The following is a 12,991-nucleotide window of genomic DNA, read 5'->3' as shown; positions in this document are numbered from 1 at the left end:
CCGGCTATCGTAAAATACACCGGTCAACACTCGGGTTAGGAGTATTATCTTTTCTTTCAGTTAAATATTGTTTCAGTGCAACATTTCAACTAATGAAATCAAGGATTTATGTTTAATGTTAGCAGCCAATTACGGGCTCCATATCCCACGACCTATATAAATTTGTGTGTAGTAGGAACATGTTCTACTAATTTCGGTAAACCATTAAAAGCTATAAGTTTGAAAGCTTATATAACATTGGGCGTACTTGGTGTAGTCTAGTTAGTCAAGCAGATAAATGTAGCACAAACAACATGCACTATATATAGGACACCATAAATAAACAACATGAAAATATTAAAGGAAATTCTCAAACGACTTTTACCATTTTTGCACAATATTACTTAAAATAAAAAAAATTAAGTTCTCCAAACTGGCAGTTTCAAAATACCTAAAAAAAACACAATAACAATTTTCACATCAAATATGGTTTTAAACTGAAGTAACTGAAGGATCAAGTTTCACATCGAATTTTTACTGTGAAGCGAAAATGAAGTAAAACTATTTAAACAGCAGTTTCAGCTTTCACTCTTTTTCTGAAAGAACCGGTTCTTCCAAATGCAACAGTTGCTGCTTTAACAATTTTTTGTCTTCGTCTCCTTGTGGGAGGTGTTGGGATGGCAGGGAACTCAATTAAATCAGCAGCAGATGGAGGATGTGCAAGAGTCATGGTGCTCACAGATGGTTTCATTGTGTAAGTTGTGAACTCTTGTGATTCATCATGCTGCACATTCAAATAATGAGTGAAGAACACGCCACACAGTGACAAAAAAATGTGAATAAATTTTAAATAATTTGTGAAGACTGAAGACCAAATACAAACTTATAATTTTGTGATTAGTGTACATGCAGAAACACCATTCCACAAATCCAAGTTTAACCTTGCTTGATAAGATAGGAAATATTGTTTGAACTTAAGGTGAATCAAAACTACTGTCAAAAATATTTAGATTGCATCGGATTTGTTTTTGCTTAGAACAGCTACTTTCATGCACCTGTAAACTGGTGGTACTGCCGAGTCTATTCCCTCGTCTATTGCGCTGTGGAGTGCACAAACTTTCCACCCTTAAGCTTCGAGTACTATCCTTTGCATCATCGTTAACATCTGATAAACCGTTACAGTTAGGGCTGTCATCTTGATTTAAACCGGTTGGTGGTCGTTGTTGGGAAGGACTGAGCATGTTGGTGACAGCTCTCTGCATCACACGACGAGGCGTGCGACTAAATGAAAATGCTCTCGTCAACTTCCTACTTGATTTCTTCGCAGCTCTGTCAAGTAAAATTGGAATGATGTATAAATAGTTTTCACATATTAGATATTATAAAGTTACAATAGTATACCTGACAGCTCGGCCCAAAGTTGAACCAAGGTCTGCAGTGCAAACTTCTAGGTCTTGTGAATTAACACAACAAATAAAGTTTTCATCACTAGCTTTGCAAACAGTGTTTGCTCTGTGCTTTGATAATATTTGAAGCAAACGGCTCTTGCTACAGTTCGCAATATTTTCTTTTCCACTTGTGACAACTTCATCCTGTGCAGCAACATCAATTTATTGAACCAACAACAACAAACAAGTTGCATTCAAAAATGCTATAAAACGTTCACTCCAGTAACATTAACATAAATACATTATTCAATTATTCTAATTATATTTTATTACCCCATTAAAAATTTAATATACCTTTGAATTACTGATACTGTCTTCAGTGCAAGTCATCACCTTGAACGTATATAACCAATCCTGTGTATCGGTTGGTGTGCGACAAAACAGAGAAACCGCATTTTGGCAATCTTGATAAAAACATAACATATTATTTCTTGGATCAGGACATAATAATAAGAGCAAGAAACGAAAGTCGCCAAAACCGTAATGAATGTAACTAATATAGCAAACTGAAATAACACAGTATTTTATTTATTCAAATCAAATTACCTTCAGAATCGGTGATACTAACAACCTTTTTAATGTGAGAAAGAGATAAAAGTTTTGTGTGTTTCAAACATTTCACTGACGCTGGCCGACCATGAACATTCGGACTTTTAAAACTTTGGCTTTTAATTCCCCGTCGACGTTTTGCAATCTGTAGATGAATGAACATGTTAACTGTAAACACGAACAAAGACTCGTATAAAACCTGTGATAAATAAAACTTGATTTAAAAAGCTGTTAACTTTACTCTGATAACAACAAGATAAATAGGAAATCAAGATAAATAGGAGATAGATAAATAGGAAAAAAAGTAAGACAGCTTGACCAGCAGATTTATCAAAATGTATTTTAATTAAATTTATATACAGCTTCACAGTACTCAACACTCACTTCCATGCAATCTGAAAATATGAAGAAAGTTATGTGGTCTCCTTTGTTACAAAGATTATCATCAACTGCTATCACCTCTGCTCTTGCAACAAATTGCCTGTAACCGAGATTTAAATAAACCCAACGTGTAATGTATTACTCACCAAACAGTTGATACCTGTGTGATGAGACTATAGTAGGAGGACATCCTTCTACTTCATAAACAATATCAAATATTTGTCTCTGTGACTCTGTTTTACGTTTATCTTCATTAATATGCGTCATCACTTCTTTAAGAGCATCAATCGATGATTGAATGTTTTGTACATCTGGATGGTTTGGGTTTTCCTTCTCAGTGTGTTTTTTTATATCTGTATTGAACCTTGGTGTTAATTGTTTCACTTAGGTTTTATGACGTTGATCACTTATATATCCCTGCATGCAGACAAACTGGTAAAGTATTACACTAGGAATGCACAATACAGAATTTTTCGAATTCTTTTATGTTCCTTTGTTTAACAATGTAATTTTTTAAAACAACATTTTGTAAAAATATTAATTCGGTTATAAAAAAAACTATCCTTGTATTTGAGAAACGTTCAGCAGAAACTTTTCGCCATGTTGTTTCAAAGATTTCTTTACGTCAATCAACTGATTAATGTGGGTAAAATTGATAATGGCCCAATAATAATAAAATTCAAAATTCTAGATTGTTATTTATTTTTTCTAATGTGAATTTATTTTTGTAATGTCCAATTATTTGTAATGTGCATCCCTAATTCGACATATACTTGATGTGGTAGCCCCATACACTTCTTACACACTTAAGTTACAAGTAAGAAGTTGCTAAGTAGTAAACTACTACGAATGCAAGTTAAAGAGTTAATGAGTTTTTCCTTTTTTTTCTATACGACTGGTAATTTGGAGAACAATGTAGTGGCTACTAAGTTGAATAAATTACAACCAAGTCTCGTCATGAAACATCATTTTTCACATTAGTAGAAACATCAGGCTTGGAACAAGGTAAACTTTAGCTAACCACTATGCTACACCACAGCCACAGGTAAATATACAGAACATTAGATAAACCTTGCAACAAGAGTATTATCCTTGGAAGACGTTGCACGGGATTAATTAGAAGTTCAGCAAGTGTTTGTCGCCCACATTCACGTTTTGCTTGGTTGATTTTTAAAAATGCATGAAATCGTGGAGATCTTGTTTCACAACTTGATAAAGTTTCCACACTTGCTTCAAAGAAATTGACAAAGGGGGGATAACACCGTCCAAATTCATCAGCCTGTAAATCAAGAAGATATACCAATTTATGAATAAATAAAGTAAAATTGTTTATAAAATATTAATTCCTCAATAATGTGGTGTAAAACAAACTTTAAAAATCTGACCGGATGACAAAACAATAGAATAGAAATGAATCAGGTAAAGTAGACAGTGACAAGTGAATTTCTGATAACATGCAGTTAATTTATACTTTATGCTTTGATACTTACATATTTTAATATAAGTTGTCCAATACATGATGAATCATTCCATTGATCAATAGCAAGTTGCAGATCATCACTCATGTTACGATGAACTACCTCAATATCAGGTAATGAACTGAATATAACTTTCACATCTTCGCTTGCAAGTATTGGACCACCAGCTTGATGTGGATCATCCAGCGGCTTTTTGAACAACTAAAAAATTTCATTTGTTAATCCACCATGATGTAATCAAACACATTGGAAACTTTCAGTAAACCAGATATTTACTATTGACGTTATGTGGAATTTACTGGTTGCCTGATACAAGGAGTATTACACACATTATATATATGTGTTCACACAATAACACACATTAACCTGTGCACACACATTCAAACTTACATTTAATATGGTTTGAAGTATTCCAACATAATTCTTTTCTGTTTGCAATAGTTCCATAACAACTTGATACCTAGCGGTCACAACAGGAACAGGTCCCGCTATTTTTTCTAATATAAAACAAATATTGATAAATATTTTAACTTTGTAAACTGATTCTTTCATACAGAACTTAACCTAATATAGCTTGTTTATCAATTTAATTTCAGTTACAACTATTTACCATAATTTCAGCTACATTAGGTAAAGTACACGGGTAAATACCCTGATAAAGACGACATGGATGAGCCGATGAGGTGTTGCAACTTTGGTGTAATAAATTTACCAGAACAACTTTATCAGATTAATTAAATCGCTTACAATGTCCATACTGCATAGAAACTAATGAATAACTCCACAACTTATCAAACAAACCATTTTGTTCTAATAAACTTTCTTCTTCTATTCTACTGATATCAGTCATAGATGAATAAACAACATTTTCATTTTTCTTGTCTGTCAAAAGTTGACTAGAACTCTTAAACACTGGTGAACTAGTGATCATTAATGAAGAGACTGGCAACTGCTTTCTTGGATGCAACATTTTTCTTTGCTTTACATTATAAAGTGCGGAACACTCAGAAATGTTTAAATCTGAAAATTAACAGTTTTAGGACAGAAATCTCATTTTACTTTCTACTGATAAAACTTCACCAGCTGTATCTTGTAACATATCTTCACTTTTACGCTTTCTGAATTTTCTACTTTCTGTAGTTATTGTTATGCTAGCATACTGAGATTCATCTAAAAAATAACAACCTGGATGATTGTATTGTAACTGACAACTGTGGTAATATGATATTTGGAAATTGTACTTGGTTGTCTAATGTCTAAAAGTTATGATGCAACCACAAGTTTAAACAGCATGTTAAGTTATTGACCAATCAACCACCAGAAACAAAGTTTTGGAAAACATAACATTATTACTTTGTAAAAAGTTATGGAAGATATCATACATGATCAGATCTACATTGATCAAACCAGTTTATTTGTGAGCGGAAATCTAATCACAGAGTGATCTATTAGACGCAAACAATGTGAAAACAAGATCAGCCAACCTCTTAGTATGTCCTCCTTGCTACGTGGTAGTAACACACCAGTGTTTGTGCTTGATGAAATATCCAACATAGATTCAGAAATACATGCAGATGTATCTGTTGATTGACGTTTTCGTGGAGGAAGGGAGTGAGAGTTATTTACATCAGTTTCCTGTCAATTTTATTAAGTATAGGTTTTACACAGGTATGGTAAATCTATTACTTGGTTGTTCTTTTAAAAAAGTTGTCAAAAGACTGTAAACTGAATATTTGGAATAATATTTATTAATATTATATTTGTATTATTAACCAATATTATGTTTATTACATGAAGAAATAACTTTAAAACCAATATATTAAAAATAGAAGTACTTGTGCAAGCTTGGCAAGCGTTTCTTCTCGAATTCGCGATCGCTTTCGTGAAAATGAAGGTTTACCAGAAGAACCTGTTTGTCGCATCGATAAACCTCGTGTAGAACCTTTCCATTTAGGTGTTCCTGTTTTGAAAAAAAATAACAACAGACATTAAGAATATAGTATCTTGCCCACAAACATTGGTATTTGTAACACGAAGCAGACATATCTTTCATAACACATTTAAAAATAACCAATTTGGATCTTTAACAGATAAAATAGAACACACTAGCAGCACATTGTGAGGAAATTCTAATTGTGAGAATGATTTTAAAACATACCAAGCAATGAAGATGTTGTGGAACTTCTTGTCATTCTAGCCGGACATTCAACTAGTTGAAACACATACATTGATTCAGCTGCTTTGGCTTCAATTTGAATGCTTCCCCAAAACCACTAAAATAATATATATATGCCATAATTTTTTTTATATTTAATTTGTAGTAGACCTAAAAAACAGGTTAAAAAATTATTATACTAATGACCAATTATACAGGAAATAAAAGAAACAGAAAGTATATATAAAAAGTCAGGAAAATAAAAGACAGTACAAAATTTGATAAATATTTTTCATTCAGATGAAAAGAATTATTTTAATGCATTGATAAGGAGGAAATTTAAAGTTGTTGATTTTTTTCATTTATTCGACTATATATATATATATATATATATATATATATATATATATATACTGCAAATAGTGATATGGAACAAATATGCAACAAATGCAAACCTCTTGCACAACCATATATAGTTTTCCCTGAGGTTGGAAAGGTAAAGAAACAACAGAACTTTCATCAACCACAAGATGTGAACAAATTGGATCGCCAACTTCAGCAACTAAACCTCCTTGCTCTCTTGCTTGTTCTTGCATGTGATTCTTTTCACATTCTAATTTGTAGTAATATATGTTCAAATAATTGTTGCTAATGTTGAATATTGGGCAGTTACATGTATTGCACACGCATACTTATTGTTAAATAAATAATATATGTTCAAGTTTAATATAGCATCTCTTAATTAATAAACTTATAAAACAAATTAAAAAAAATGTTGACAGAAGGGCCAATTTTTACCTGAAAAACCAAGAAAACTTAGAGTGCAACCTTCAAAAGGTTTTGATTTACAAGGAACCAAGAATTCATCATCAGTTGCTTTACATGGTTGATCACGGTTACGTGCCGCCCAACATCTATGAATCCATTCTTCTTTCATCACTGGAGTTCCAAGGCTTACAGCAGTCTAAATATACATTATTCATACTTTGCAGTGCAAGTTTTGTACATTAAACATAGGAATCAAAATTAGTTTGAAGAATTTGACTTACCCGATACTTTGGACCATGAAGTGTGTTTGTTACAAGAAAATCTATCTTGGAACTCATGTCCTTCCTTATACATGCACCCATGTAATGACAAAGAGTAACCAAGTGAGCAAGATGTTCCTTTGTTTTGAAATTAGTAAAGCAAAGATTTAAACTTTGCATAAGGGTGCAGTATAATGGTCGGGAAGTATATGGTAGTGGCTGGAAAAAATAATGTTGTTTAAATTTACTTTATGTTACAAAATTGTCAAAAAACATTATACAAACCTCATTTGTAGCCATGATTGTGTTTATGACGGGAGCACCGAGTATTCTACAGTCATTGTTTTTCAAGTCATTAAATGTTTCTCCATTAAACTCATCCATAATGAAAACAGTTTCATAATATGGATCTTCTTCTTCTGCATATTCCATGCCATCCACTGATGTCAAATATGGAATATCCAATTTCTGAAACACATTATCATATTGAATAACTAACATTACTATAAGTTAACAGAGCGGGAAACAAACATACATTTATTACGGGGGGAGGGAGAGGGATTTATTGTTATTAAGTCTGCTGCGACAAGGGTACATATATACAAGACAAAAGAAGCAAATATTATTAGTAGAATTTTACCCATTTTTGCCTTAAAGCTCATTTTCCCTCGTTTTAAACATATTAGAAAATGCCTAAACCTCCTTAAACATAAGACTAGTTATTTCAACTGCATTTTTTTATTTAATTAAACAATAAACTTGTTTCTTTTTAAATCTTTGCATTACTAATGACAAAAATCAATATATATATATAAAATTTATTAGAAATCTAGGATAGCGATCCGTTCCCCTCCAATGTATATTATTATAAACTAGTTGTTGTATTTTGCATATTATTATAAATTAGCAATAACTAATAATAACATTGTTATAATCATAGTATATCATGCAATCAATCCATCAGCATGCTGTATTTATTCTTCAAAATTTATTTTTGCACAACAATTCAGTTGCACATCATACAAAGTAGTATGGGGTTTTATCATGCCACAATAACGCATGTAAAGGTTAAAATACAACAATGACCTTTTTGACATACAGCAGTTGCAGAAGAATCTCATTCTCTGGCTAAAGCGTGGGTCAAGTTAGCATGTTACAATTCACACTTAGCATATAATCCATATATAAATTACTAAAATTAGAGATGAACAAAGGGCGCGGTTTAATAAGTTTTATGTTGCTTAGAATGCGCAATAGCTTCAGTTCGTGAAATAATTTTAGTTTTTACATTTAGCTTGTTTTGATTAAAAGTGTGGTGGCTTTAGGCGGAATTCTTCATACAACATTTGTCTTTGTGTTATAACATGTGTTGCCGTGAATGAATAAAACAACTCTCATTGTGGAATTTGATAAAAGTTAAAAATTCAATGCCAGTTAAGAATATGGCGAGGTCATGAAAGCACAGCGCTGAGCTTTATTCTAAACATTTCTACAAAAGTAGATCTTTTTGGAAAACTTTGAATCGGACCAAGCATTTTTAAAGAATAATAATTATGAAACAAGTTAGTAAAGCAGCAGAATATATTAGATTGCATGGATTAATTTGCAGTTGTCAATTTATGGTTATTGTTACATAACTACCATGTTTAACAATCTGTGTCGATATTTTTGTTTGGAAGTCTTTGTTGCCTTCAATATTTCAACTATCAAAACTTCTATCAATTCAACTTTCTATCAAATAAAATTTAATAAACTTGATTGATTTACATATTTCGATTGCATTTAATAAAACCATTTTATTATATAAAACCCTGTAACATCATGGGTCAAGCTATATCATTTGAATTTTGCCATATAAATAGTCTATTAAAATGGGCTAGGCTAGATTAACCTGGAATATGGTTAAGTGGGGCAGAGCTGCGATTGAGCCGTTTTTCGCGAGCAATGCTCGGCGACAGCCGAGCTGGCTCGTGACACCTAGTCCGTTTTAATTTATTTACATTTTATTGTCGCGGCAATAACTGTTAAATTTAGCGACGTCAACGTCGCGAAACCGAGTTTCGGCGCGAGCCACGGTGCCCAGTGTCGCCAAAATCTACTGCAGATGTCAAATCTTAAGCGACGCGAAATGCCTGTCGCGACGGTTAGCGCAGCGTCGCTTAAATTTTACGCAGTGTCGTTAAAAAATCCAGGTGTCGCCAAAGTCTGGGTCAGCAACGAAATCGCTTTATATGAAGTGGGAATTCTGACGTGCGTGGATGTAATACTATTAGATTTAGCGGACAAATAATATATCTTTAAAATTTGAGGTTTTTTATCACTGAACTCAGCGGTATACATTTTGATAAAATGATTCGTCGTTATCTTTTTTGTATTCTTAATCGTCGTGTCTCATTAGAACGCTCTTCATCTCGGATTAAATGCCAATTTACTCGCAAGAAAATCTGACCAAGATTGTTTTGGATGCATTAAATTTTGAATAAAAAATATGTCCTTGTATGTTTTGGTAAAATATTCTTTAGGACAACTACTTCGGCCTTCTTCGATTTAGTCGTTCTGGTGTTTCGTTCAACCACACCAGTGCACACTCAACAGGTATCTCTAGGTTCGTTTTAAGTTGCCAAGAGGGAATACGATATTAAATCAGCCCATATTAAATTATATGTGCGTAAATCAACCCGTAAGTTTTAATTCACCACTTGCATTCGCCCGCGGTAGCAGCATTAATCTATGCTACGCGTAATAAAGTCATTATCTACGTAGGGGTAGGATTTACTCAGACAAGCAGAATGTTTGTTGCGTCATAGTAGGGATTCACACGTTGAATATTTACGTCATAATACCGATTTTCGTATTCAATTATTGCCCCACAGGAGCTTTTTAACTAACTAACCAAACGTTCGTTGTATAGTGTGGTTTTTATTGCCACAATATTTTGTTACATCACTTATAGTTGCAACACCGGTTAAGCAGACTTAAAACATAATACGATACGCATATTTCTGGAAAGTCTGTTACTATTTTTTGCTAACGCGAGTTTGGTTTACCCTCTGTATTACTGCATAAGAATTCAGTTAAACAAACAATATTACTGCTAAACAGACGATGTTTAATTGCTGCATCGCATTCTAAACGATTTAGGGCTTTAGGTCGTAATATTCAACTTAAATCTGTTCCAGAAGTATTGCTGCTTTATATTTACCATGTTTTCCTCAGCCGTAAGCAGTGTGTTTGTTACGAAATAGTGGGGATTCACACGTGGATTCATTACATCTCAATAACGATTGTTTGACCTGGTAATTCATTACGACATAATAGCAATCACACGTCGATTATTTGCATCATAATAGGGACTCACACGTTCATTATTTAGCCTGCAGGTGCTTGAAAACAAGTTGCATTTTGCTTTTTCACGTCTGTAATTATGCAAAGGATTGTCTCGTTTATAGTTATACGATGAATACTTTCTACGCACGTGAACGCAACAAGTATGTGAATAGAATTTGTGTTTAGGTAAAGCTTGATGGTCACTGGCCAGACCTATTTCGCCACTATAGATTCAAGCTTTTATTTTGGTCATAACAGCGGGTAATCTTCCCGTAACCCTGGCGCTTCGTCACAAACCAATTATCTACAATCACGAATTATCAAATTTCTCGTCTAGGCTGCTTGCCGGTGTCAAAACACCAAATAAAATTTTAAATTAATTTATGCCGGTTTGTAAATCTTGTCGCATTTTCTTTGTCGATTTTGCGTTCCTGTAGTCTGGCTCGGGAGATTTTTCGATCTTTTCGTCAGCATGTAGATACGATAATATAGATAACAATTTGCGCAATCAGTCACATATATGAAAAAGCAGTCGTATTGTAGTTAATTTTTTACACAATTTTGTCAACTACGAACGATCGTTACTCTGACGCGCGCCTATATTCGTTTAGAGCTATACCTATACGTAAACGAAAATATGTAACGAAAATACGGCCACTGGTGTGACGTATTATGACGTCAGAATGATTAATTTTCTCGCGACAATTTGGACGTCGAAAGCTGCGCTCGGCGACACCTGGCAACGAATCGCAGCACTGAAGTGGGGTAATAAAAACCTAAGCAAAGGGAAAAAAATTAACAATAGAAGTACAGGATAGAAGATAATATCATAATAATACAAATATTAAAATATTAATCATACAATTTATGCATATATACATATATATGTATATAGACATAACTTTAAAACACATCACCAAGTTAATACTGGTTAAGGTACAAAAACAGAAATAGGAAGAAACAGTTTATTTTTTAATCTTTTCCATAAAGTAGTTTTGGGACAGTGTTAAAAAAACAAGGAAAAAAGGTATGGAATGTTTGCAAAAATTAAATTTAAACATATTAGCAGCAAGAGCAAGCCCCTTCATTATATAACAAATAATTGCATTTATAAAAGGTTTATCATGAAAGACCTTCTTACAATTAAAAGTTTTTTTTGTCACTGTTTTGTTTGATTTAGTAATGTGCGGTGACCTCTCTGTTCACGCAGAAACAGACGGCATGTCCGATGTTAGCATGCATCGTATGGTGTGAAATTGCCAAATGCGAAAAACTTGGCAATCAATCATCACGACCCAAAACATTACCCAGAGGTTCAATTTTTAATCTTATAGCTCATGATTCAACAAGGCTACTATTGAAGGGTCAATAAACTGACTTTTGTGGGTAAAATTATTTTCCCCTGTAAATAAGAAAAGATTCGAAATTCTAGATTCGAAATAAAGTATATATACTAGCCAGTCTGCAGAGTATGGCAGATGCACGAGCGATTTTTTTACAAACTTTTGTTTATGCACGCCATAGTTTGTCCCACGCACGCCAATTAATTTAACATTAAACAAAATTCGTATTAAATTAAGTAGGATTTTCTATTGTGGCTTGAAAATGTACGTGCTTTGCACGCAGATTTTTAATGATAGCACGCGCGCACAGGAAAAATAACCGTCTTGCACGCACGAGATCTCGTCAGGAACTGCCATACTCTGCACACTGGTATACTAGGATATTCTAGAATACATGATTATTCTGTAATGTGCATCCCTACCTTTTACCCACAAAAGCTGTAACTAATATTTTTACCGGTCAACTGATATATATATATTTAAGATTTTGTTAGCTGTAAAAACGTTCCCTTTAATTAGTGCATGTCTACTATGTTCACAATATTCCGTTTACTATATCCGCTATGTCCGCTTTGTCCGATATGTCGGCTATGTCCACTATGTAGTAAATATTGTGGACATAGTGGACATAGCGGACATGCACTAATTAAAGGGATCCCCCTAAAAACTAAAAAAAATTGAATAAAGCAAAAGAAACTCAACTATGTTAAATTCTAAATAATTTAAAATTAATTAAATTTATTGGCACAGCCAACCTTTAATTGTTCCAGCAGCTTTCCATTGTTTACAGCAGATCCAACAACACACACACGAGTTTCAATGGAAGGATGGCGTTCGGAGTGATCAACATTTACAACAGATTCAGTATTAGATGCATTTGAAGATGACAGCTTTATACTGTGATTGCTAGAAGCACTGCTAACTTCCATATTACTTTACTAGCACCTAACCTAATAAACCTATATTACTTGTAACAATAAAGTAATCATTAAAATATTGTATTTCACTATTTCCACCAACTTCCCTATAAAATTTAGAATCTGTTTTTACGACATAATCTGTATTTAATCTTCTGTTGCTGTAACATTATGAATGTAGTAACAATGACGTGGTTAAATTTACTACTTACGTTAAATTAAGGATCCGCCTTACTGAAAATCGATATATAAACAACATTTGCTTCCATCATACAGCTACTGAGCTACATACTTTTCCCAACGAAAGTTCAAAACATCCCGCATTGATCTGAGGTAACGAAGCTGTCTGATTGGTTGGTGCAATAAGGCATAGAATTTTATAAGAT

At 33.3% G+C, this 12,991-nt stretch overlaps 1 protein-coding gene across 4 annotated transcripts; it reads right to left on the bottom strand.

Moving 5' to 3' along the window:
- Positions 1–93: 93 nt before the first annotated feature.
- LOC149741875 (protein ECT2-like) lies at positions 94–12,676 on the bottom strand. Of its 4 annotated transcripts, XM_089888457.1 has the most exons (21): positions 12,444–12,676; positions 8,660–8,749; positions 7,304–7,486; positions 7,040–7,237; positions 6,789–6,954; positions 6,446–6,603; positions 5,994–6,108; positions 5,671–5,795; positions 5,320–5,470; positions 4,916–5,005; positions 4,637–4,855; positions 4,226–4,332; positions 3,848–4,036; positions 3,429–3,636; positions 2,518–2,710; positions 2,361–2,457; positions 1,974–2,121; positions 1,722–1,831; positions 1,381–1,571; positions 1,035–1,308; positions 94–763 (listed from the first exon to the last, which is right to left on the bottom strand). In XM_089888457.1, exons 1-21 carry the CDS (start codon positions 12,615–12,617, stop codon positions 545–547), a joined length of 3,405 nt encoding a protein of 1,134 aa, XP_089744583.1. In that variant the 5' UTR covers positions 12,618–12,676; the 3' UTR covers positions 94–544. The 4 variants fall into 4 exon arrangements, with proteins under 4 accessions (XP_089744583.1, XP_089744365.1, XP_089744440.1 ...); XM_089888239.1 differs by lacking the exons at positions 4,637–4,855; positions 4,916–5,005; XM_089888314.1 differs by lacking the exons at positions 4,637–4,855; positions 4,916–5,005; positions 8,660–8,749 and adding an exon at positions 8,105–8,146.
- Positions 12,677–12,991: the final 315 nt, after the last annotated feature.

The sequence above is a fragment of the Ciona robusta genome, chromosome 1, assembly GCF_009617815.1.
Source record: "Ciona robusta chromosome 1, ASM961781v2".
NCBI lineage: Eukaryota > Metazoa > Chordata > Ascidiacea > Phlebobranchia > Cionidae > Ciona > Ciona robusta.
The sequence above is the reverse complement of the archived record's forward strand: the minus strand, read 5'-3'. Positions and strand labels throughout refer to the sequence as shown.